The sequence below is a fragment of the Herpailurus yagouaroundi genome, unplaced genomic scaffold, assembly GCF_014898765.1.
Source record: "Herpailurus yagouaroundi ecotype Mexico unplaced genomic scaffold, PumYag 140, whole genome shotgun sequence".
In the NCBI taxonomy this organism is placed as follows: domain Eukaryota; kingdom Metazoa; phylum Chordata; class Mammalia; order Carnivora; family Felidae; genus Herpailurus; species Herpailurus yagouaroundi.
This window is the reverse complement of record NW_024412395.1, coordinates 58,376,303-58,401,430: the sequence shown is the minus strand read 5'-3', so window position 1 is coordinate 58,401,430 and position 25,128 is coordinate 58,376,303. Positions and strand designations below refer to the sequence as shown.

General features: G+C 40.6%; 1 protein-coding gene across 3 annotated transcripts in view; it reads left to right on the top strand.

Annotated features, from left to right (window-relative positions):
• Nucleotides 1-25,128, top strand: part of PDE11A (phosphodiesterase 11A) — a 378,310-nt gene that overhangs the window by 268,711 nt on the left and 84,471 nt on the right. For all 3 annotated transcript variants that reach the window (XR_005790395.1, XM_040475481.1, XM_040475482.1), the window contains exons 11-12: nucleotides 15,386-15,532; nucleotides 15,775-15,882. Coding sequence is in view for 2 of the 3 variants with exons in the window: in XM_040475481.1 (XP_040331415.1) it covers nucleotides 15,386-15,532; nucleotides 15,775-15,882 (255 nt within the window). In the remaining variant the exon portion in view is untranslated. The remainder of the gene's footprint in view (nucleotides 1-15,385; nucleotides 15,533-15,774; nucleotides 15,883-25,128) is intronic.

Sequence of the window (25,128 nt, the reverse complement as noted above, 5' to 3'; positions counted from 1 at the left end):
TTTTTTTTTTTTTTTTTTTTTTTTGAGAGAGAGAGAGAGAGAGACAGCACGAATGGGGGAAGGGCAGAGAGAGAGAGAGAGAGAGAGGGGGACACAGAATTCAAAGCAAGCTCCAGACTCTGTGCTGTCAGCACAAGCCCAACGCGGGGCTTGAACTCACAAAGTGCGAGATCATGACCTGAGCCAAAGTCAGATGCTTAACTGACTGAGCCACTCAGAGGCCCCTTTTTCCAAAGTGTTTTTGTCCTCCAGTATGCTTAGCTTGAGTCAGATAGCAGCGCACACCACCAACACCACAACTGGGCAAATGAAGACGTTCACCAATGTAGGGGGAAGGTCTGACAGAAAGGCAGGACAAAAATTAATAAGATATCTGATAGAAGTCAAAAAGCAAATTAAAAGTGAAGTGTTGTGTGTGTGTGTTGCACGCGCATGCATGCACAGGACACTGTGTGCATGGATGTGAATGTGTTTTCAGGAACACCTCTGTCCATCTGAGACTAAATCCAGGTATGATTCAAGACATGGAATTGGGGCTGAGGAATTGGCCCCACATCCGTCTCTGCCTCACTTGATAGATTGCTTCTTTACTGCAGGTGATTGCTTTATTCAGCCCTAAGAGTAGAAACTTTTTTTTAAGAATGCTTCATGTGATTTTATGGCACAAACCAATAAAAATATTTACTGGATCTATAAGTAAAAGTATATAAATTCTTATTTATCTTGCCACATAGAGGAGCCATGAAAAACATGGAAAGTTGAGTCTGTTTTTCTCCAAGAAGCTACCCAACGACATGCTGAGGCAAGAGCAGAGAAATGCTTAAGTTTCAGAAGTGACAAAGAGGCCCTACTATACTTTTGGGTGCACAGGATGGGAAATAGTTTCTATTGAATGCATGAATACCGAAATATTTATTCTGATCAGCTCACTGGAAAGTGATGATTGGGTGGTTAGCCACATATATGCCCATGGTGACAGATTACATTCCTAACTCCAATTAGCAAGCCAAGAAGAGTATGGAACAAAGGGAGAGAACATGGGATCAGGCCAGTAACATGAATGGAAAACCCAAACCGAACCATGTCCTGGTCAGTGGCTCACACCATCCTCTTCACCCCCAGTATGGCCCACTGTTGCCCTTAGCTTCTAATTTTAATGCCAGTGTTCAGGTTTTCCTCTCCCTGACTCTCTTCTCATGAGGGAGTGTGGAACTTTATAACTGGGACCCATCATCCCAGCACACATAAGGCAGGGGCAGGTGGACTTTTACCAAAACTGGAAGTTGAGCTTCCATTTATCTTTGATCCCCCAACATTATCCTTCTCTATCATTCACAGACCTCCAGGTGCCTTAGGCGTCATGGTTCAGCATTAGTGTTTGTTTATTTCTATGAATTGTTATTAGTGGAAATCCTTTGATAAGCCGTAATTTCAAGCTACCGAAACAAGGGAGGATGATGTTCCTTAGACTTTAGTGGTTTGTTAATAAAGTGCAGAACCAACCCACCTGGTCCCTATTGCTGGTTTCTAAACCCTGATCCATCATCAGGAGCTGATGTCCCAGACAGCCTTGCCTCTTGAAATATCACATCATGGTGATATTTCAGGCAAGCAGGAGAGAGAGCTCACCTGGAATTGTAGATCTACCCCCACATCCTGGCATGTATGCAGTTATCCATTAAATCCATGTTGAGATCATATTTGTGCATGAAGTTGCATTTTTTTTCTTTGCATTATTCTCGCCAAGAGTTAGGAATTTCTTTTTTTCTAATTTTATTTTTTGAGAGAGAGACAGAGAGACAGAGCATGAGTGAGGGAGGGGCAGAGAAAGACACACACACACAGAACCTGAAGCAGGCTCCAGGCCCTGAGCTGTCAGCACAGAGCCTGATTTGGGGCTCAAACCCACAAATCATGAGATCATGACCTGAGCCAAAGTCAGACACTCAACCGACTGAACCACCCAGGTGCCCCAAGAGTTAGGAATCTCTGACAGTCTTTTGCAAATTTGTTTGTGAAATTAACATCTAAGTCTACTCACTAAATCCAAACCTTTTTTTTTAAGTTTATTTATTTATTGTGTGTGTGTGTGTGTGTGTGAGAGAGAGAGAGAGAGAGAGAGCGGGGGAGGGGCAGAGAGAGGAAGGGAGAGAGAATCCCAAGCAGGCTCCACACTGTCCGTGCAGAGTCCAACACGTGGCTTGATCCCACCACCAGCAGATCATGACCTGAGCCAAAATCAAGAGTCAGATGCTTAACCGACTGAACCACCCAAACACCTCACTAAATCCAAACCTTTGAAAAAATTATAGCATGCCAAGGCTAACAGCAGAAAAGTTAACAGTGTCAGATGAAGTTGTTTTGTTTATTTTCTAAGATGCCTGGGTTGTTCCAAAAATTAATATAGAGTGGGTACTGGTTAGAGTAGATGGTGTTTAAGCTATAAGAAGCTGACATTTGAAGTGTCCTTTTCTTTTAGGTAGAAACAATGTTGATCAAATCTACTTTATTTGATATAGGATCTCTATTATTTCCTAAAGGTTATTATTATTATTTCCTAGGTTATCCTCTATATATCTCTTTTGTAATATTGTCTAATTCCATATTCATCTTTGAGTACTCATCAGGTGGACTTAGGGACTTGGATGAACTGCCAGTGAATGTAGAGTTTATCATCACTCACCACACAATTACAGAGTCCCTGCTATGTGTCCTACAAGCTGCCGGGCACCGTGGAGTGTGGAAGAAGTCTCAGTGGCTGTGCCTTCCTTCTTTTGGGTAATACTGCAGCAGAGAGGGGCAGCAAGGACTCAGGCAACACTCACAGTGCAGTAAGTTGTGGTTGAGGTGAGCAAGAGGCTATTAAGTTCCAACCAAGTATGTGAATCAGAGAAGCACCGTACAGAGGGGATAGGTGGTTCTGGCAGGGCCAAGGAGAAAGGCAGCAATTTGCTGTCTAGAAAGACCATGCTGGATGGGCAGCACTTGCTTTAGGGACTTACTTCCTCCTTAGAGGGATGAAGCAGGCTATCTTGCCACTCAGAGTCACAGGGCCAATGAGCTCAGATTGGAGCCTCAACTCCAGTACCTCTCTGGAGGGGTCAGGGGCCTCTCTATGTGTCTCCTTCTACAAATAGCTCTGGTGATGGTACAAACAAATAGTGCATTAGGTTCACTCAAAATTAGAAGGCTACTTGACTCACATATGTTGCCTGATCTTGGATTTCTGCATACATGTGTGTCTATGTGTGGAGGAGTCACAAGAGTGGTTGGCAGAAAGTCCCACAAGCTCAAATCCACCAGAGGATGTTGTGGCATGGCTTGGAGCTAACTAGTAAAGTAACTTTCCATGAGATTATCAGGTCTCCATCCACTCATTCAATAAATGTTTCGTGAGTTTCTTCCAGGTGCCAGGCACAGCCCACAATAGTAAAAACTATGCTGGACACCTAGGACACAAAAGTAAAGAAGACAGACACAATCCCTACCTTCCTGTATCAGACATTTAACAAATAATTACATAATGTATTACTGATGATGCAGGGATGCCCCACCTCTCTCAGGGAGCCGTAAGCTGGAGCTTCCCACCTAAGTTCAGGTGTGCGGCTCCCCCACCAGCACTTCTGTAAGTATGTAGGATCCTACCCCATTTTCTTGGCTTTATTGGTATCCTTAGATATTATGTATTTGGGGACTGAGCAGAGGTGTTGCTGCCCAGAGAAGTGTCACTCCCATTGAGTGATCAGTGGGTTAGGTGCTGACATTGATGAGCTAAAGTCTTCACCAGTCCCCCATGGGAGGAGTAGCTGGTCAGTCCTCGAGTGCAAACAATGGGAGGTTTCCACTTGAGCAAAGGCAGCACAGTCCATGTGTGGATCCTGATTCAGCTACTAGGTGCTCCTGGGAGCTCAAATGATGCTTCCATGGTGGTCCTTTGCTAGATGCATCTACATCCTAGGCAAGTGCACTGGGATCAGCTGCCAGGCTCCCAGACACTCTCTCCTTCCTCTCTTACCCCATTCCGTGACCTCTGTGAGGTGGTGACATTCTTCCTTCCCCCTTTCTTTTCTCCCCCAGGAGCTCCTTTGGTTCTTTCAAAATAGATCCTGATGGCCCATTGAATCAGAGCCCCACTCCACTGAGAACAAGTTCCTTTTCTTGGAGAACACAGAGGGCTGCTTGACAATCACATTTTCCCCAGAAGAGAAAGGGAAGGGTTTGCTGCTGAGTGAAGCAAAGAAAGGGAAAAACAAAGACAGTGTTTTTCCATATGAAGAGTCTCTATCTATCACCTGCCACCACAAAAACTGTGACCAGAGCTTTGAAAGAGGGCTTCTGGGAGCTCTGACCACAAAGGACAGAGCATGGTTACCGCCCAGGTACAAGAGCAGGCTGGTGGACAGTGAGGAGGAGTCAGTCCTGGAATTACAGGCAAGGCAGGCTCCTGGGCTGTGGTCCAAGACTGCAGTGGGAGCTTGGCCAAGCTGGTACCTCACAGGCTCTAAAGGCTGATTAGGCAAGTCCTGACTCAAGCCATTTTCATCAACCTGGGGTCCTGCAGGTCTGTGCGTCCTGGTATTATGCCATCTTCAGGCGAGATGGGAACTCTACTCTGCCCATGCTGTGCTCTGCCTGGAATAGTCCATGTTTCCTAATGCTCCTGGTGAATTTGTATTCCTCCTTCAGTGCCTACATCAACTGATCCTCTTCCACTGAATGGAGGCCTCCTATATGCTCCCTCCTCTTGTTGCCTCTGAACTTGATGCTTCTAATTTTTCACTAATTATTCTGTTCACTCTTCTTCCTCCCTGCATAGACCATGGGCATCTCAGGAATGGAGTCTTCATCTTTTCTTAGGTTTCAATACAAGCTTTATGACCTTGAGAACCTTTTAATCATAGTAAATAGTTTTAACATTTTAAATTATTCTAAATATACTTTATAAAGCTGAAGTTTCACGATGATTTAAAATTAAGGCAGTGGTACTAAACTAGACATATTTCATCAAACTCTCCCAGGGATTCCTATAGTGCCCTGTATTTCCCCCATCACAGCACTTACCACACTGTATGGTCATTGCCTGTTTGCTTCGTTGTGTCCCCTGACAGACTGTGAGCACAGGGACCACATTGATTTCATAACTGTATCTGTAGCACAGTGCAGCGCCTGTCGTAGGCTTAGGCACCCAGTACAGGTGTGTTGAATGAAACTGAACTAAATTCAGAGGTCTCCTAAGGGAGCAGGTAGAGTTGATTTTTCAGGGTCTAGTCACCAAAATCCTTTATGTCCACTCCTTCCTTCTTTGAGGCTAATATCAGTATAAAAAAATTGGGGCGCCTGGGTGGCTCAGTCAGTTAAGCTTCCGACTTTGGCTCAGGTCATGATCTCGCGGTCCGTGGGTTCAAGCCCCGCGTCAGGCTCTGTGCTGACAGCTCAGAGCCTGGAGCCTGTTTCGGATTCTGTGTCTCCCTCTCTCTCTGACCCTCCCCTGTTCATGCTCTGTCTCTCCCTGTCTCAAAAATAAATAAAAACTTTAAAAAATAATAATAATAACAAGTATAACAGCAACATGCCAACAACAACCATAGTTATAACAGTCACTATTACTTAGTGTTTCTTATTTTCAAGCACTGTGCTAGACTCTTCATGGATGTTATTTCATTTACTCCTCACAGCAACTGCACAACATAGGTTTATTATTATGTCTTCATGGAGGATGCTCAATTTCAGGCTTACTTCAGCTTCTTGCCCATGACCACTTAACAAGTAGGGTCGGGGATAGGATTAGAGCCCATATCTGCTGTGAAGAGGGTTCTAGGCAGCTACCAGATAAATTGAATAAGTAACTTCAAGAAAAAACAATTACTAGAATCTAAACCACACTTTTTTGGAAACATCACTGTACAACACCCTGATTGAGTCAAACCTTTTTTTTAAAGGATAGCATTGTTAGGTTGATGTCCTATCAGTTGTTGGCAGTGAATTATTTTTTCCCAACATTTTATTATGAAAATTTTCAAACATAGAAAAAGTCAAAAGAATTGCATAGCAAACCCTCATCAATCAGTGGCTTTTCACTTAATTGGGCAACCCTTGTATTCTGCCTTCCATCCCCCAAATTTGCTCACCACCCAGAGCCACTCCATCTCTGAGTAAATCACTGCTGTACTTATTGAAGGGATAATGTTTACAACAATGGTTCTCGGGGCATCTGGGTGGCTCAGTCAGTTAGGTGACTGACTACAGCTCGGGTCATGATCTCACAGTTCGTGAGTTCGAGCCCCGCGTCGGGTTCTGTGCTGATAGCTTAGAGCCTGGAGCCTGCTTCGGATTCTGTGTCTCCCTCTCACTCTGTCCCTCCCCTGCTCATTCTCTGTCTCTCAAAAATAAATAAACATTAAAAAAAAATTGTTAAAAAAAAAATGGTTCTCAAATGTTAGCAAGCATCAGAATCACCTGGAGGGCTTGTTAAACACAAATAGAGTTTCTGATTCAGAATTTGCATTCATTTTTTTTAATGTTTATTTATTTTTGAAGGAGAGAGAGACAGAGTGTGAGTGGGGGAGGGGGCAGAGAGAGAGGGAGACACAGAATCTGAAGCAGACTCCAGTCTCTGAGCTGTCAGCACAGAGCCTGATGCGGGGCTTGAACTCGTGAACTGTGAGATCATGACCTGAGCCAAAGTCTATGCTTTACCAACTGAGCCACCCAGGCACCCCCAGAATTTGCATTTCTAACAAGCTCCTAGGTGATGATGTAGCTGGTCTGGAGTCTACACTTTGAGAATTACTGGCTTGGGGAAATTTTCCCTGAAAACCACAAGAGATGTTTCTCTCTAGACTCAGAGATAACATAGCTGTGTCTCTATGGGTTTCCTTAGCCCTTGTCTTTTTAAAAAATCTTGTGAACTCTGTAAATTATCTAACATACCAGATTCTCTTTGTAGTGGTTGCTGGGATGCTTACAGACAAATTTCTGACTATTCTTACAAATGTCTTGATGCTAGGGCATGCATTTTGTCTAGTAACTTCACTTCTGATCGTGATTTATATTCCTATCCTTAGCTTCCCTTTGATTTGTCCTTCTGGCCTATTTTTATTTTTCCTTATGCTTTGTTGTTGCATAGATTTTTGTAATCCACATTAAACCTTTTTTGTTTTTTTTTTTTTTAATTTTTTTTTCAACGTTTATTTATTTTGGAGACAGAGAGACAGAGCATGAACGGGGGAGGGGCAGAGAGAGAGGGAGACACAGAATCGGAAACAGGCTCCAGGCTCTGAGCCATCAGCCCAGAGCCCGACGCGGGGCTCGAACTCACGGACCGCGAGATCGTGACCTGGCTGAAGTCGGACACTTAACCGACTGCGCCACCCAGGCGCCCCTAAACCTTTTTTGGAATAAAGTTTATGTATATACCACTACCACTAGCAACAACAAAACAACACTTTGATATACCACATCGACTAAACTTTATTAAGAAAGTAGTAAACTTTTCTAACAGAAAAAAATTTTTTAAGAAAAATTGCCTCAGAGTGCTCACCTCACTTAGGGACCACAGGCTTGATTTTATATTAAAGACTGAACACATCATCATCTCTCAGTGCTAATTCTATTTCACCTTACCCCCTGCCTTTAAGACCATTGTAATGTACTTGATGCAAGATGGATTAATCTTGTACTCTTACTTTTAAAAAATTTTCTTTAGTAAAGAAACTACAGAAAACATGGTAATATATAAACAAATATTGTGCCAACTGACATGAGATATCTGTATGTGTTTAAGAAGAAATACTTGATACCTTTTTTAAAAAAAAAAAAACTTATCTTTTATCTTAAATGCCACATACTACAAAAAAATAAAATCTCCTTTAAAATGACGAGTTTCTTTGAAATGCAGTGTTTAAATGTTCAGTGCTGCAATGGAGACTGTTTAATTCATAAACATAAATAATAAGGGCACATTAGAAATATGAAAAGCCAGTGTTAAAAAGACAGTCACATAAAAGAAAGTTTCTCTATTTCAAAAGGTAACGGTCACTCTGATGTTTCTTTTACTTTTGGTTCTCACCATGACAAGAAAAATTTGTAGGAACCATGCCTTCTAAGGCTTATGTTGTTGCATGAAAGAAAACAAAGATCTTTCCTGAGATCAATAGAAAACAGGTATAGCTAAGATTGTTTAACTAGGACTGCTCAAACAGAAATAAAAGAAAAGCCATAAGATTTTTAACTTCTGGTGAAATTTCTGAAAATCTCATGTTAAGAGATGATAAAAGCTTCATTCTCCTATTAAGAGATTCAAAGTTATAGGTCTACTCGAGTCTAGAAAACCAAAGTGAATTAAGCAGTAATTGAGGATAATTAAATATTAGTAAGAAAAGGGACATATTTTGTACCTAGGAGCTAGTATTTCTTTAAACTTTCCTCTCTTTTTCAAGACAGTGATTTTTGACTACCAATTTTCCTTGCTTTTATGCACTTAATAAAGACAAGTACATAAGATGCCCTTTGACTTACTATGTAATGGGAAGCTTTGGCCCTCTTTAGGTGAAGCTTAGGTATTCATGTGTACCAAGATTCTGGGAGGGAACAGCTGCCAGCATGTACATAACAGATTTTGAATGTACGTAAGGATCACCTGGTGAGTTTGCCAAGCTACAGAACCCATGTTAAACTACAGAGGAGTTAGAAGAAAGCTATGGACCCTCCTCCGCAAATCACAAATAATCACATTCAAACCAGTTGCACACATGCTTCAGGGACCCACTTACTGCTTTAATGTATATACTTAAAAACTCTAGATGATAAAGTGACTGTAAATATTACAGTGATTTATGTCACTGCAGAGAAGGAAATCATTGCTATAGGATGAGATAGGAATGAATGAATGGGACTGAACTTGTAAAGAAGTTGAGGTTTGAATTTCTGTTGGCACAGAGTAAGAAAGAAGTCAAACCTAATGGGGGAGTAGGGGTAGAATAATCTGAAATGTGGAGGGAAAGATGAGAATAAGGATGATGAAATGCCCAACCTGATGCTTACATACAAGGCTAGAAGATTGTAACACTGGATGGGCAATGTTTATGAAGAGCCTTGAATGCTGAGCTAAGGAATTTCACTTCATTCAGCAAGCCACATTGAACACTTACAGGTATTTGAAGAAGGAGTTACATGATAAAAATGGTGTAGGCTGAGTTAAAGGGATAAAGCCTATGTTTTAATACATAAACATGTTAAAATATGTTTATATTTTAATCTGAGATAAGATAGGACCTTACAATTCTTTTAAAAATATTTCTGGACAATTCTTAGGCATTTATATTCGTTCTTCTGTTCCACATATAAACTGAGCCCGTCAGCTGCAGTGTTTGATCATCTCACTATTGTTTGTCTGGCCCCAAGAACAGGACTCAGATCTTCACATCACTGCCACACAGGCTACCAGCTGGCTCACAGATTTTGTGGCTTCTGGTGGTGTTTTTGCAGACAAGTGAGTGGGTGTTACCTGCCAATGTGCTAGGCCGGCACCTTCTCTGTGGGCCGCACGCTGTTGGGGCTTTGTAGCCCTCTTTCCTTTGAACTCTGCATCTTTCCCCACATGGTTCACGTGTTGTGGGTTCCCAAATATCCCAGCCTCCCTGTTTAGAAGTTGATTTAGGAAAGTAACACTATTCTGTACTAATAAGAAATTGTGTCCTCTTCCCCCCACCCCCCACCCCCACCCCCGAACAAAAACAGAAATTCGTTAAAATGTCACTCTTCACCGCTGGAAATGTGACTATATACTATGGAAACAACTAGTTACTTCTAGTACTGTTAATCCCTCTAAAGCCTGAGTGCATCTGTGTGTGTTTTAAGCATTTCTCACCTGTGTCCCAAATGTCAGAGAAACCTTCCCAAATTTCTGACAGAAAGGATCCCATCTAGATAGAAGGATCCCTCATCTTCCTACTCTATACCCAACATCTCCCCTGTTTGCTGCTTCCCTTACTCTACACTTACCTTGCCTGGTCAAGGGTAGTATCAGCCCCATGAATGCTCTGCTGACCAGTCGGAAGCTAAAGTCATTTGCCTGAAGTCTTCTTCTGCTCCTTCAGAAGATGAGTTATTGTTTTCAGGATGGTCTTGTGAGTATTGAGCTGACTCTGTGTTCCCTCTAATCAAAACAAAGCTAACAACTGAGGCTATTCCTAAGGCAGCTGTGAGCTTAGAGACTTCCCAAACGAGTTCATATGTCTGAAACATGGTCCCCTCAAGGGGATCAAGGCTGTTCATCATGAAAAATGGATTGATAGCTATCTGGATCTAAATCCCAAACACTACCTTGGTACATCCAAATTAGCTTGCATAGAACAGGGATGGGGGACCCTCTTGGCTTGATATCAGCCCATTTTTTAGAGGCAGTGTAGTGGTTAGGAGCCAGTCTCTAGAACCAGATGCCCCGGGTTCAAATCTGCCTCTGCCAATCACACCTGTGTGAATTTGAACAGATTGCCTATCATCTGTTCCAGTTGCCTCATCTGTAACATGGGATTAAAAATATTCCTTCCTTCTTAGGACCCTTATGAGGAGCAAATGAGTTAATATGCATAAGGTGCTAGAACAGTGCCTGGAATGTAGTAAGAGCTATAAAAGTGTGGCAATATAAGAGCTTTGCGATCCGTTCCACATCACCACAGCTCAGTCTCCTGTCTTCATTAATCCCAGGATCCTAAAGCCCCCACCTTCTGCTCTTGTCCATAGGGGGCAGTGAGTGAGTGGGCTGGATTGGCAACAAGTCATTTTTCCTTTGAAATGCTTGGGCTGGACCACCACCCACTTTGTTGTTTCTTCCCATTTTCTGAGCATCACAAAATGTAATATTCATGTGTCAGGGGATCCAGGATTGTATTTTAACATTTTACAGCCTCTTTGTAAAGCTACCTTTTCAATTTTAGAGGAGGCAGTTTTATGAGTCCCTTTGATAACCACTTAACTATTAAGACCCAAACAAAGAAGAGGAATGGTCAAAGGATATCAGGTACTCCCAGCCAGCTAGAGTCCCACTTCTTGAACATTATTCAAATTAGCTCCAGGACTCATAATTCTGTGTTTTCATTTATTGCTGCAGTAAAGTAAATGGTTCTTTTATCCAAATGTTATTTCCTGGCTATTAATTCAGTAGTTATTTTGGATTGTAGCACTCCTCTTTGATTTAGGGATATGGTGCCTTATAAATATTTAAAAGTTGAAGACTGACACTTGGAGAAATTGACTTTGATTTGTTTTGTTAATATCCCGTGTCTACAGTAATTATAGGTTTGGAAGATGTGGTCCCGTTCTCAACTTATCAAAAGACATGCAGAGCTTGTATTTCTATAACAAGGAAATTTGGCAACCGAAGGCTCTTCCCAAATCTTTTGCAAACTAGACCTCCATGCACACCTGCTCAGGACACACACTACTCTTAATTCTTCATGATTTCCTCCAGAAGCTGCTCTTGAAACCAGGAATGTGGATGAAAACTATCTGTACTTCTCAAAATAGCTGCAACTGGTCATTTCTGAAAGGCTTGGGACTTTCTCTGCATCTACAAGTGCCAGCAAGGGTTTACGACAGGGCTCAGGGTGATCTATAGACTGGTATGATTTAACTGTGGATCAATCAACCTATTAGGGGAAAAAAGACAAGGTCAATAAGTATGGGTCTTGGTGAACCAGAGGTCACCCTACATTTTTCAACCTAATGTTCTTATTTCCTTTCCATTAACATTTCATAATGAAAAAATGCCTATATTCTTTAATTTTTAAGATAATTAAGTGAATTTAGTGCCTTTGAAGTGTAGAGGATTTATAATGGCGTCAGGGAATACACTATTAATAATCTACAAGACAGAGGCCACCTGGAAAGCAGCACAGGCTCCATTGCCATTTATGCTCCTCAGCAACCAACTGCAAGGTTTGACGGGGGGGGGGGGCGGTTAGACTTCCTTTGCCAACTCAGAACCAGACTCTTCCCCTGGGAACAGAAAAACTTGTGTCTTTTGGGACAAGGCTTCGACCCTCTTGGGAAGTGGTTTTCCAGTTGTATTAGGGTTTGAACTTGAACAAACTACAACAAGCACAGATACTCTAAGTACATAGACATCCATGAAACATGTGGTGGAAGCAGAGCGTCCTTCTGGCGTTTCCCTCAAGAAAGAAACACGGCGGCCACCTCTAAGATTGTTACAGCCTAAAAGGCAAGGTCAGGATTGACACACGTGAGCACACAGGGGTACAGAATAAGAGAAAGGTGTGCATGGTTGCCGCCAGGCCCATGCACAGAGAAACAAAGGTTTCTAAAAACCAGAGGTTGGCCTACTTCTGAGTTCTCCAGGCTGATCATTTAAGGCATCATTTAATAAACATAATTCCAATAATTTTTGGACAATGGTAGAATAAACTCATTTTCTTCTGTTCCTTCCTCGGGCCCCACTAAAAAACAATAAAGGGATTTTTTTTTAAGGCATAAATTCTCAAAAGCAAAGAAATTAGGAGAGGACTGGACAATACCAAAATTTCGAAAGCTAGAAAAAAGATGGATGAGTATTAAGTAATTTAGCAAACCCAAGAAAGCCAAAATAAACCAGCAATGGGAAAAGCTGAGAAGCAAACCAATTTATACCACAGAGCCCCTCTTAGATAGCTCCACAACTGGCTAATTAAGTACCTTTGGAAGTGGGGATGAAGGTGGGGCTATGTACAGGAAAACAGGGAATCTAAGAAGCAGTGACATCTCCAGATCCTTTGCCTCACACCCCCACTTCATAAACACTGGGAGCTGTGTTGGCTTAAGATGGTATAATAGCTGCTCTTGGGGTTCGGAAGACACCAGCATGGAGCTTGAGGGTAGGAGTGCAGGCTGAAGACACTGTTGAATGAAAAGCTAGGAACCCATGCTGAGGCTCTTCCCCCAACCCCCTTCCCAGCCAGGCTCCACCCACAAGATTCTTCTCTGGGGAATCTGAGTAGCTAAAGAGCAAAGCTCTAAAGGTACCTGCATTTGGTGGCTTTCCCAAGGAAACAGGTCAGTTAGACTCCCCCTCCAGAGAAGGCAGCAGAAGCTCTAACAGGAGCTATAGAGCCTGACTTGTAAACTGAAATTCAAAGATGACCACATAGCTAAGGAAAACCTCTAACACTCTAAAGCCTCTAATATATGAAAATGATTGCTCAAAAGATAAGCTGATTGAGACAGAGACTAAACCATCAGCAAATTAATGGATAAAGAAAATGTATTACAGTTGAACCTTGAATAACATGGGGGTTAGGGGCACCAACCCCCATGCAGTCAAAATAATGCATGAAACTTTTGACTTCCCAAAAACATAACTGCTAATAGCCTATTGTTGACCATAAAGAGTTGGTTAAACATACTTTGTATATTGTATTTATTAGGTACTGTATTCTTACAATTTTGTTAAGAAAATCATAAGAAAGGGGCATCTGAGTCTTGATCTTGGCTCAGATCATACCTGTATCAGGCTCTGTGCTGACAGCGTGGAGCCTACTTGGGATTCTTTCTGGCCCTCTCTCTCTGTCCTTCCCCTGTTTGCACACACACTCTCTCTCTCTAAAAATAAATAAACTAAAAAATAATAATTTTTTTAAAGAGGATCAAAGAAAGAGAAAATACATTTACAGTACTATGCCTTACTTATTGAAAAAAGACACATACAGGGGTGCCTGGATGGCTCAGTCAGTTAAGCGTCCGGCTTTGGCTCAAGTCATGATCTCATGATTCATGGGTTCGAGCCCCATGTCAGGCTCTGTGCTGACAGCTTGGAGCCTGGAGCCTGCTTCAGATTCTGTGTCTCCCTCTCTCTCTGCCCCTCCCTAACTTGCACTCTGTGTGTGTGTGTCTCTCTCTCAAAAATAAATAAACATTTACAAATCTTTTTTTTAAAAAAGACACATATAAATGGACTCATACAGCTCAAACCCATGTTGTTCAAGGGTCAGCTGCATACACATACTGTGGAATATTAGCCGTAAAAAAGAAGGAAATGCTGTCATATGGTACAGCATGAATGAACTTTGAAGAAATTATGCTTAAGTGAAATAAGCCAATCACTGAAAGACAAATGCTACATGATCCCACTTATATGAGGTATCTATAGTAATCAAACTCATAGAAACACAAAATAAAATGGTGACTGCCAGAGGCCTGAGAGGAGAGAAGATGGGGAGTTGTTTATTGGGTGCAGAGTTTCAATCACACAAGATGAAAAAGTTCTAGACGCCTATCGTACAACCATGTGCATATAGATAATACTGTACTGTATTTATTATTGTTCTTCTGTGTTGTGGGGAATAACCAGTGTTTAGATTTTAATCTAGAAATGTAAGCTGTTATGGAGGAGCATGCAGTTGGGAAGGAAGTTCCAGAATGTTTAGAATGTCCAGAGTTGGATTTCATTGCTCAGCCAAAATAATCCCAGGGTACAGATTACCCCTTGCATAATTTATACCCAGCAATTAGACTAGAAATATGAATCCAGAATGTCTCTGATAACCTGAAAAGGTGGAAATGATTCCCTTACCAAGAGTGGCCCAAAGGATATGGTTAAACTCAATGAAATCAGCATGAAAATGATCCCCAAGGATTTTTTCTTCCCTTTAAATTTGTGTGGGGCAACTGATTGACAGCTGCCTAATGTGAGTGTTTTGAAAACCCTGAATACGTATGACCAGTATTGTAATTAACGTTGTGATGTTGATATAGAATGAAACTAAATGATATTGTAAATTTATTCTTTTGATGAAACATATGCTTGTGCTGATCCTCCAAACAATTATATTTTATTAAGAGAACATTTTGTGCCAGAGATGTGATGTCTGATCCTTTTCATCCTTCTGAATATACAGAACACATGGTAGCAAAGTGCATGTGCACAGCTACAGGATATAAGGATACAAGAAACAAGGATTTAAGAATACAAGAAACAAGGCAAAGCAGTGTATTCCCATGTCCTCCTCTGAATAGCAGCAATTAAAATTCACAGCTGCTGGCTGCCCAGATGTTTCTTGCATTTAGTGCTTTGTAATATGCATCAGTATATATTGTATGGCTGCAGTTTCAGTAAACTAGGCAGCTTTGTATTCTAAATTCTGCAGACTAGATCCAGTGTGTATATTTTTTCTTCAGATTAGCTTCCTTCCCCCCTCCCACCCTCTTCATTTGCTTGGGGCATTTGCAGTTCAGAAACAAAAGACATTTCCAGCTCAGAGTTTAGCTGTATCAGAGTGTAAGTGCAGGTCAGGTCTGATTTATGTCGCATGTCTGATAAGCAGGAAAGGAGAGCAAGATGAGGGTTTTGGAAAAGCTGGTGAACTTGGCTTGACTTATATCTTCTGTTTTGTAGGCAGCCAACATCCCTCTGGTGTCAGAACTTGCCATCGATGACATACATTTTGATGACTTTTCTCTTGATGTTGACGCCATGATCACAGCTGCCCTGCGGATGTTCATGGAGCTGGGGATGGTACAGAAATTTAAAATTGACTATGAGGTAAGATGTTCCATGTTGGGTGACCCCAGGAGTGTACATGGGACAACATGGTAGCCAGGTTTCCCAAACTGAGTGTGATAATACTCAGCCTGCACACCTCATGGGATTGCCATGAGAATCATGGGAGCTTTGTGGGAGGACTTTGGTTGTTGAAGATCACTCAGACAGAAGGCATCGTTTTGATGACAGCCCACTGGAGACACATACAACTGCCTGATACAACCTCTCCCTTCCCATTTCAGACACTATGTAGGTGGCTCTTGACAGTGAGGAAAAATTATCGAATGGTTCTGTACCACAACTGGAGACACGCCTTCAATGTGTGCCAGCTGATGTTTGCAATGTTAACAGTAAGTGTGTTCAGTGGTGGTGGAAGGTCATCTGTCATTTGTATGGACCTACAGCCTTCTCCTTCATATTTCAATTTCTCTGACAAATTGCCATATGATTTATTTTACACTAGAACTTACCTGCCCTGGTTATGGGAGTATATATTTCACAACAATTTCTGAACTTTAAAACTGTAAAATCACTGACACCTTGAAGCAGGTGTAGTCTTGGAATGATTGCTTGAGTCTCTTTTCAATGTTTTATCTCGGGAAACTGGTTCCTTTTACAAAAGAAATGCTTGGATTTTCAAAGTAATCTTTTTGCAGAGGATATGGGTATGAGTAACAGAACAAAGAGATCACTAGGTAAGACTCTCTAGGCTGGTGGAAAGCCATAGTAGGGGTGTGTGAGCATTACCCACAGGCACATGGAAGTCCTGAGAGAATGCCAAGGAAGATGGCAAAACATAAGTATTTACATGTAAACATATATGTTTACTTTCAAGCTGCTGACTCTATATGTGTATGTGTATTGACATATTTACCGTATAAAATAGAACACAAGTTTCAGATTATTATAACATAAATTTAAGTAGCTTCCATCTTTGTAACCACACTAAAATTGAAACCCAAGATAGGGAACTCCAAATGACATACATTTTCCTTTGGCCAGATGAATAAGGACCGTCTGCACCTTCCTTATGAAGTGCTCTGCCCCGTTCTCTGCCTATTAAAATTTTACTCCTCCGCTAAGGCATTGATCTAATGCCAGTTTTTTCCCAAAGTCTTCCCCTTTCTCCCCAAACATCAATAATTACCTCTGTCTCTGCACTTTGTCTAGTACAACATGTCTTTCTGCTGTGTGTTTTAAGTCACAGATCTCTCATTCTCATGCTATAGAATCAGCAGCTTGAAACTAAAGAGACAATTTCTTATTCTTTCAACATTTACTTGCTTGCCCAACATTTGTTTATTGAGGGCCTCACCAGCATTTTGCATGCAATCATGCACTTGGAACGTTTTCAACAGATGTGTGTTAGATCAACTTGAACTCAAGTGTGCATATAGCATGAAAAGATGGGACCAAAATGTCTTCACTTTTATACTTGAGAACTTGTTTTGGGGCTCCTCAACTGCTTAAGGACTAGCAGATTGGCCTAGAAAAACTGGACTGGCCCTGTTCTTCTGCAACGTGCCCCATAAAAGCAGTTGGTCAGTCAGATGAGGGAGGAAGATGCTTTGAACTATTAGCCTTAATTGCTTGAGGACCAATGTTGCTTTAAGAAAAATAAATTAACCACTTTCATCTTGCTTTTCCGTATCAGATCTCGATAGACAGAGAATAATTTTCTGTGTGCAGAGTTTATGTGTCTAGCTCACAGAAGACATCCAATAAAGAAATTAACGTGTTATTTTGGAGAACCTCTGGATTTATGGTGGATTGCCAAAAATAAGTAAGCAGGAGCCTTGTTCAATGAAGGAAAAAAGGAACGGCCTTGATACTGTGAGTTAGAGATGTCAAAGATAGAAACAGACTTCTATGACAAGCCTTAAAATAGTTGGGATGGGGGAAGTTAGCAAGAGCAATGGCGTCAAGGAGGACACTTAGGAGTAGAAGGAAATACATACAAGTTTTCTTCAGTAAATGTTTCCAAAATACAGACCATCTGGATCCTTTTCAACAACTTGAAGAAAACAGAACTCTCAAACTCTGTCTCTACAATGGGGGTATTCATACTTCCAGAATATTCCAAGGGTATAGTTATTTTTGCAAGCCTGCTCAGCATCCTTGAAGAGTAGCACTGTGTGAGAGGTTTTCAGTTTTGTTTTTGTATTAATGCTAGCTCAAAAAGAGGAGCATTCTCTGTTAACGTTCCCACCCTGACTTTGAAAAGAATACATTGGTGAATGTTAGTTTTTCTCCCTCACGTTGAATTGAGAAGCCACATCTGGAAAAGATATTATTTCCTGGTCATTAAATTTTGCTGAACTTGACTAAGGGTTACAATAGGTTGAAAATGTCAACTTCTGTTCCTAACACAAGCCGTCTCTTCAACTTGACCATGGGCAGCCTGGTTAATGACAATTTTTTAACTAAGAAAATAATTATAGAGATGAAAAAAGATTACTTGGTCAGTGACGAAAAGGGTGAATTTAATTTACTCATCAATTCTAATTTCTGTAATACAACCTCAGCCTATGGCAAAATGATAACCTCCTCACACTCTTGAAGACCGTTAGGAGCTTTCGCTGTTTTGTTCTCATCAGTGATTGTATTTGCATTTGAGTTATCTCATATTGCATTTCCATGTGTTGAATTAGAAACAAGATACTCTCTTAATAAAAAAAAAAAAAAAAAAAAAAATCACCACGCACCCACCACTGGATTTGGCCTGAGTCCCAAAGCCAGAAGAGCATGGCGCACATATGCTAAGTTTTCCTCTAGATGGCGCTCCAAGGCAAAGTTTCCCAGCCAGTTGCCAGGAAAGAAGAGGGAAAAAACCTTCCCAACCTTCCCTCAAAGTATTTCTTTTCTTCTAGGACAAGAGATAATAAGGCACACACTGCAGCACTCTTTTCTTTAAAGAGGCACCAACAGAACCAGTGTGTCCAAAAAGAGCCCCTCCTATCAGGATGAGCTGTATTCTGACTGCCTTGCCCACCCAGCTGTTAGCAGGAATAATACATGCGACCTTACATCTGTGGGTGGGTGTGTATTTTTCTAAGCCCATTGTCTCTGAGAGTGGGAAGATGCATAGTCCTGTATCATTGCTGAGCAAATTATGACACCATGTACAACAGGACAAGCAAATTGTAAATATACGCAGCAGCTTCCAAACCTTTAACCCTGAAGTCATTTTGAATATGAAAAATAAACTTACTGACTCAGAATTACATTTTGCAAAAGTATTCAACCGCATGTCTAGGTAACGAATAGGTTTTGTTCCTTTGGCAGGGGAGAAAAAAAAGAATGGACCACTTTGAAGAATAGGCGATTTGATGTAAAAGGGTGGAAATTTAGCTCACTGGGAACCCTACTAATGATTTCCTAATTTATTCCATGCCTCTGGCCTGAAATTCCAAATTTTGAAATGAAAGCTTCAATATTATTCTTTGCTTCTAAAGAGATGTTTATATAGTTAAAATTTACCAAATATTTTGGATTCCTTGAATAAATACAGCATGTAGTGCCAGCTACTATTTGTGGTTAAAACAAGGAATAAAAACCTGCAGATCAAGAATAATTATACAAATTCTCTTTGTTTGTGGAAGCTTGTAGAATAAATATTCCATTAAGCACATACATAATGAAAGATGAGAATGCATTTCTTATATTAACATGCAGACCAGATAAAGAAAATGGCTGTGCTTTTGTTTGTATTCTGTAAAATAAAAGGTATGTGGTGGTGCTAAGGTTGCAGAGACATTTTTTGGTTTTATAAATGATGTATGAGTTCTGACAGATTCTCCAGGGGTGGGGGGAGAAAAAGGTTTCCTTAAGAGTCAGTGTTCTTTACTATCCCATAAATGTACTCATTAGCACTTTGGGCCATGCCCTGCATCCTGTAGGGCTCAATAGAGATTCATTTGAATGAGTGGATTTAGTTGAGAGTGATATTATTCATGTTGCTTAGTGTCCAGTTTTTTAAAAATCTATAAAACGATGAACAACTATCACTGTTAGAAATCTTGTTTTTCCTTCATATCACACTAAGGTTCAGCTAGGGTTCATATAGAATATTATGATCCTGCAGAATTCACTGGATATGAAAAGAGAAGAGCACATCTTCACATTAAAATTTATGGTGCTGCTGGCAGTGTGGCGCTGGTGGGGGATTGCAGTTAAACACTAATAATAACCAAGTATCACAGCAAACACATTGACACCCCCTGACATTTACTGGGGGCTTCTTAAATCTTAAATGTGGAGGTAGCGTGTTTAAGTCCATATTTGTGTTGTCAACAAGGTTATTTTCAGAGATAAGCCAAGGCATTTTATTGATCATTCAAACTAGAAAGCAGAAGGGACGTTTAGGGAGAAAAATCCGTCCTATTCACCAGCTTGAGGATAATGTGCTGTCTGCTGTCTGCCATTTTCAGAGAAGTCCTTGATTTTTGAGATAGAAAATTTATTCTGGAAGGAGATCTGAGAAGCACAATTAGAACTCTCCTCCCCACCACCCCACCACCCCCAACCTCCCAAGAAGGACAGAACCAATTAAATTTTTTTAGAACCAATTTAATTTTTGAATAAAATTGTTTTCACTAAGTAACCAGAATCCCAATCTCAACAGGAATCTAATTTCTTTGTAGATCGTAACATTGTGAGGTACAAAGACCTGTTTTGTTCTGTAACTGTGTATAATAAAGTGACAAACAATAATCATGTTTATAATTATCAAACATCATTGTATTTCCTTTTCAATGTAAGTAGTAACTACTCTACCTACCTTAAAATAAATGGTAGCATTATCATAATAATGCAATAAAATCTGCATGTTAGAAAAGCCAGTTCTTTAATCTTCATGTAGGTATGTCTTGACTTCCAGTGTAACTTTAAAAGATGGTAAATATTTAATTTAAGAAAAGAGTGATTTTCAATGTATTTGCAGATTATCAGTACTGGGCACTATAAATTAACTATGGAGCTAATCAATTTGAATACTGTTTAAATTACATTTATGACTCCTGCTTTTTAATCATTTAAGAACATTTCTATTTTCATTCTCTCTGGCCACCTCTGAGAGCCCCAATTAGGCACTCCATGCTTCTAGTTGACATTCCCTTTATCCACATTTATTTTATAAAAGGGAAAAGGCAAAGCTACACATAATTAAGAACCTGTGTGCTAATAACCAAACATACAATTGGGCAGAAGGATAATCCAATCCATTTCCTCACACAGGAGAGTAACCTCCATAACTCACTTTAAGCGCTGCCATTCATGAGTTATGGGTCATTCCCTTTCTAGTGAAAATAAATTCTCCCGCACCATCAGCCAGAGCTGGGTATTTTTCTTAGGACATGTAAATTGTAAAAGTGTATGAACATAATCACGTCCGGCATTTCGGGGAACATATAAGCTCTTGCTTATGGACACAGGCTGGTAAGGAAATGAATGTGGTTTCAGGGTTGGGGCTGCCTAGTTACAATATAGGATTTTTGATTAAAGGGAATTTATTCTTGAGATTTTTACGGTGTTGGTAAACTGCTTAATCTGTCGCTTTGTGTTTTATGACACCAGCCGCGTCCTCCAGGTCAGGGAGACCCAGCAGCAGAGCCAGGATCGTTTATCACAGCCTCCATTTTCCACGGTTTATAACTTAGTGATGGCACTTTCTTGGGGCTGAAAACTGGCACTTCAGGGTGTCAAGTTGGGAGCTTTAAAAAGTTTTAATTCTTCATGAGTCCCGTGTTCAATTTTGGCTCAGTGATGGCTAATACAAATTTGGGTAATCTTTGAAGAGCCATCATATTCTTGAAATTCATCAGCCTGGCCTCTTGTACTCGGAGAGGTCTATCTCTGCACAATTAATGTTTGCCAAGTAATCGGCCTCATTTTCTGTACTCACAAACCACATGTTGTATTATATTCAGTTCAGTAGTAATTTATCATAAACTATAAACTATCTTCCCAAACAGGAACAAAAAAAAAATTTCTGCCCTCAAAAATATTGCAAAGCACATATATTTTTAGTGTTGAAAGCTAAGTCCTTAAGAATCAAATATGCTTTTTCTTGTTTCTTCTTGAAATACAAGGTGTGCTGCATGCATGCAGATATATTTCTTATATTATCTAAATTGAAGTAGAAACTGGGTTTTTTTTTCAAGCCTTGTTAAGATACCTACCTGAAAATTCCCATAATTATACCATTTGTATATCTTTTTACACATTTTATCAAAGTATGAGAGCAGAGGTGTTTGGCCAGTTTTTGACTACATCAGATCTTCTTGAGAATGAAACAAAGTGTGTTGACACATGCTGGAGGTTTGCTTTAAAAGACTCTAGCACACAAACCAACAAAACAATACATGTGAACAGGGAGGTGAAACAAGACCAGCAAACCATGGATCCTGTTGAAGTTAGATAATGAATGTGTGGGGGGGTCATCATAGTATTCTAGTCTGTGTATGCTTTTAACGTGCCAAAATAAATTATTTAAGTTATGGTGGTAAGTAGATTAAAAATTAAGTCTTGGAAGTGGTTAAAAAATAACCCAATAAAATTTATTAAAATCAACCCAGTTTCTTTTCATGCACCAAGCGTTTTTCTCAACACACGTAATTACACCAGACAGACCGCTAAGTTTTGCCTTTCTCAGACTTACATGAGCAAACATTTGCCACATTATTTTAGGTTAAGAGTCACAGTATGTCCAAAACATGACTTAGGTTTTACAGTTTGATGAAAAGTGCCTTCGGAGGCTTCTGCTTGTAACAGAAAGTATTCAACAGAAAGTATTTAAATATAGACTGTAAGGTTTTCCCAACTCTTAGCTTGGTAAGGGAAGGGTCATTGTAGACTTAATCAGTATTTGGCTGCATTCATCTTGAGGAAAAAGAGAAGCAAATTTGATCAAACTACCCCACTCCCATGGATAATTAGACAAACTACAACTGGTTTGTGTAACATTACATGCTTTGGTTAAAGAGACACATAAACATAGTGCTGGATGTTGGTCCCCTAACAGCTGGAAAGGTTCTGGTCTCTGGACCTCAAAAATAGGACTGAAGTGCCTCTTTTTCAGCTCAGCACACTGTAAATATTATGGTAAATATTACTATAAATACCAGAGGGGTATAACCATTAAATCTAGATGCTCTGGTTTGTGAAGTAGGGTTTTTTCCCCAGTAGAGGATTGTGGCTCTTAACACCTGTTCTCTCCCTCGTTGACAAAGATAGGATTCTTTTTTTTTTTTAATTTTTTTTTTTTACGTTTATATATTTTTGAGAGAGACAGAGTGCAAGCGGGGGAGGGGCAGAGAGAGAAGGAAACACAGAATCTGAAACAGGCTCCAGGCTCTGAGCTGTGAACACAGAGCCCCATGCAGGGCTCAAACTCACAAACTGCGAGATCATGACCAGAGCCAAAGTCGGACGCTTAACCGACTGAGCCACCCAGGCACCCCAATAGGATTCTATTTTTAAAAGAAGGCAGGATATGGCATCAAGTAGCATCCGTTAGTTTGTAAGCGCTCTTGGTAAGTAATTGAAATCTGCTTCCACCTTAAAGCTTGAGAAAGTCCTCTGCCTAAACTCATTGCTTTGGAGAAACTGAATAGGTTGATGCCCATCAGCCTGCCCCTTGGATTTGTATGTTGAGAGGTAGCCATTCCTTCTTGAAGCAAACAAAACAGAGCCCCAAAGGGAAACATGCTGGGCTTATGGAGCCCAAACATGTGCCTTAACAACTCTCATGACGCTGTTCCACCCACACTGGGGCGTGTGCTCAGTTGGGAGGGTGACTGAAGGCACCCTTCTCATAGCACCGCTGATTCTTGTTCGCAGATCTAAGTTTCACAGATAGACATGAGCATCCTGGATGTGGCATTTACAATGAAGCCCTCAAAGAGTGCTCTTTGGCTAAAACAAATTTGATTTTAATACTGTACCAAACAAAGACCCCAGACAGTGACCCTGCAACACTCTGCACACCAGAAATTAAGAAAACCAGAAATTAAATGTTGTTTCTTTAAATGCTGCGTTTCGGCCCTAAGCTCACATCACTTCCAAGTTGAAGTCATCTGTAGGTCCGTTGAGACATGACACAAATTAGGGATATGGTGTGCAGATTCTTCGAGAAGGGCACTTCCTTGAAAAACCATGTTCATCAAAACCCCTTGGAATGGTCTGAGCAGGCCTCACTGCTCTTCTTACCCCGAAGAGACAAGGATGAAGGGGAGAAGAAAGACTACAAAAACCCATCACACTCTCCCTCAACCTTAGCCAATCCACTGAGGACTCTGCTTCTGTGCCTGGCTGTCAGCATCCACGGAGGAACATTCAGAACCAAGAACCTTCACTTTGGAATTTCTGTGACCATTAGGAATTTCTAGCAGATCATTGGACTCCCTCCCTCCTTAGTCTGCCACGTGGCAGATCTTGAAATCAACAGGATGAACTCAAGAAATCCCTCATCATTCAGTATCTCTGACACCCAAGGTTCAAAAACAAATGTGAAGGCAGAATTTCTGGCATCACTTTCTCAGATTCCCATGCCAGTTCACACATATGACAAGGAGCATGCAGTCCGTAATCTACCTTCTCCAGAAACACAGCAGGGTGGCTGAGCACACTGTTATATATATATTTTTACCTACACACACACACACACACACACACACACACACACACACACGTTCTTTATGGAAATTTTGGATGCAAAGGAAAATTTTTAAGTCACCTGTGATCCCATTACTGGTAACGTTTTGATGTACATACTTACAATCTTTTTTTATGCGTATATTGAGAATTTTTATAAAGTTGGGATGTTACATATAAGCCATTATATCTCTTTTCTCTCCAACCCTCGTTTGTAAATCACTATTTATTATCAGTTATATCTTCATGCACCAGAGCTTATGTTAGGCTCAAGATGTCCAGTGGTTCTGCAATATCAACCTATTACTATTCAAGAATAACATCCTTCATGGTATAAAGCACACACCAACTGATTCTTTAGAGCCATGTCACCTAGCACTCTATCATCACAAGAATATATAAAAGCTGCATAACTGTACCCACACCCTCACCCTAGTGGCTGGAATAGTAAAGTGGATGAGAACACACTCGGGAGCCAGGTTGCCTGAGCTCTCATCCACCTCTGTTACATTCTAACAGTGTAGTTTAGTGCCTCAATATCCTCATCTGTAAAATGAGGGAGATAAGAACAGTGTTTCCCTTAGACGGTTCTTAGAAGGATTAAATGAGTTAATGTGTTTGAAGTATTTAGAACAGTGCCTGGCATACACTGCACTATGGAAGTGTTAGCTGTTGTTAATAATACCCCAAGCCTTTTCTCAGATATACCAGTTGCTTGATACATAATAAGCACTTAATAACATTTGTTAAATGAATGAAGCCTCTGTAGCACCATCTATATTGTGTTGATATTATGACTATTGTTTTTTAAGCCTTTTTGGATTCCGCGGAGCCACAAAGCAACAGTCATTTTTCTCTGCCCATGATATTCCTCCATTCACTAGTGTTGTATGGGATCAGCTTTGAAATGGTCATATATCCTAGCTGGTTTAAATTTTACGGTG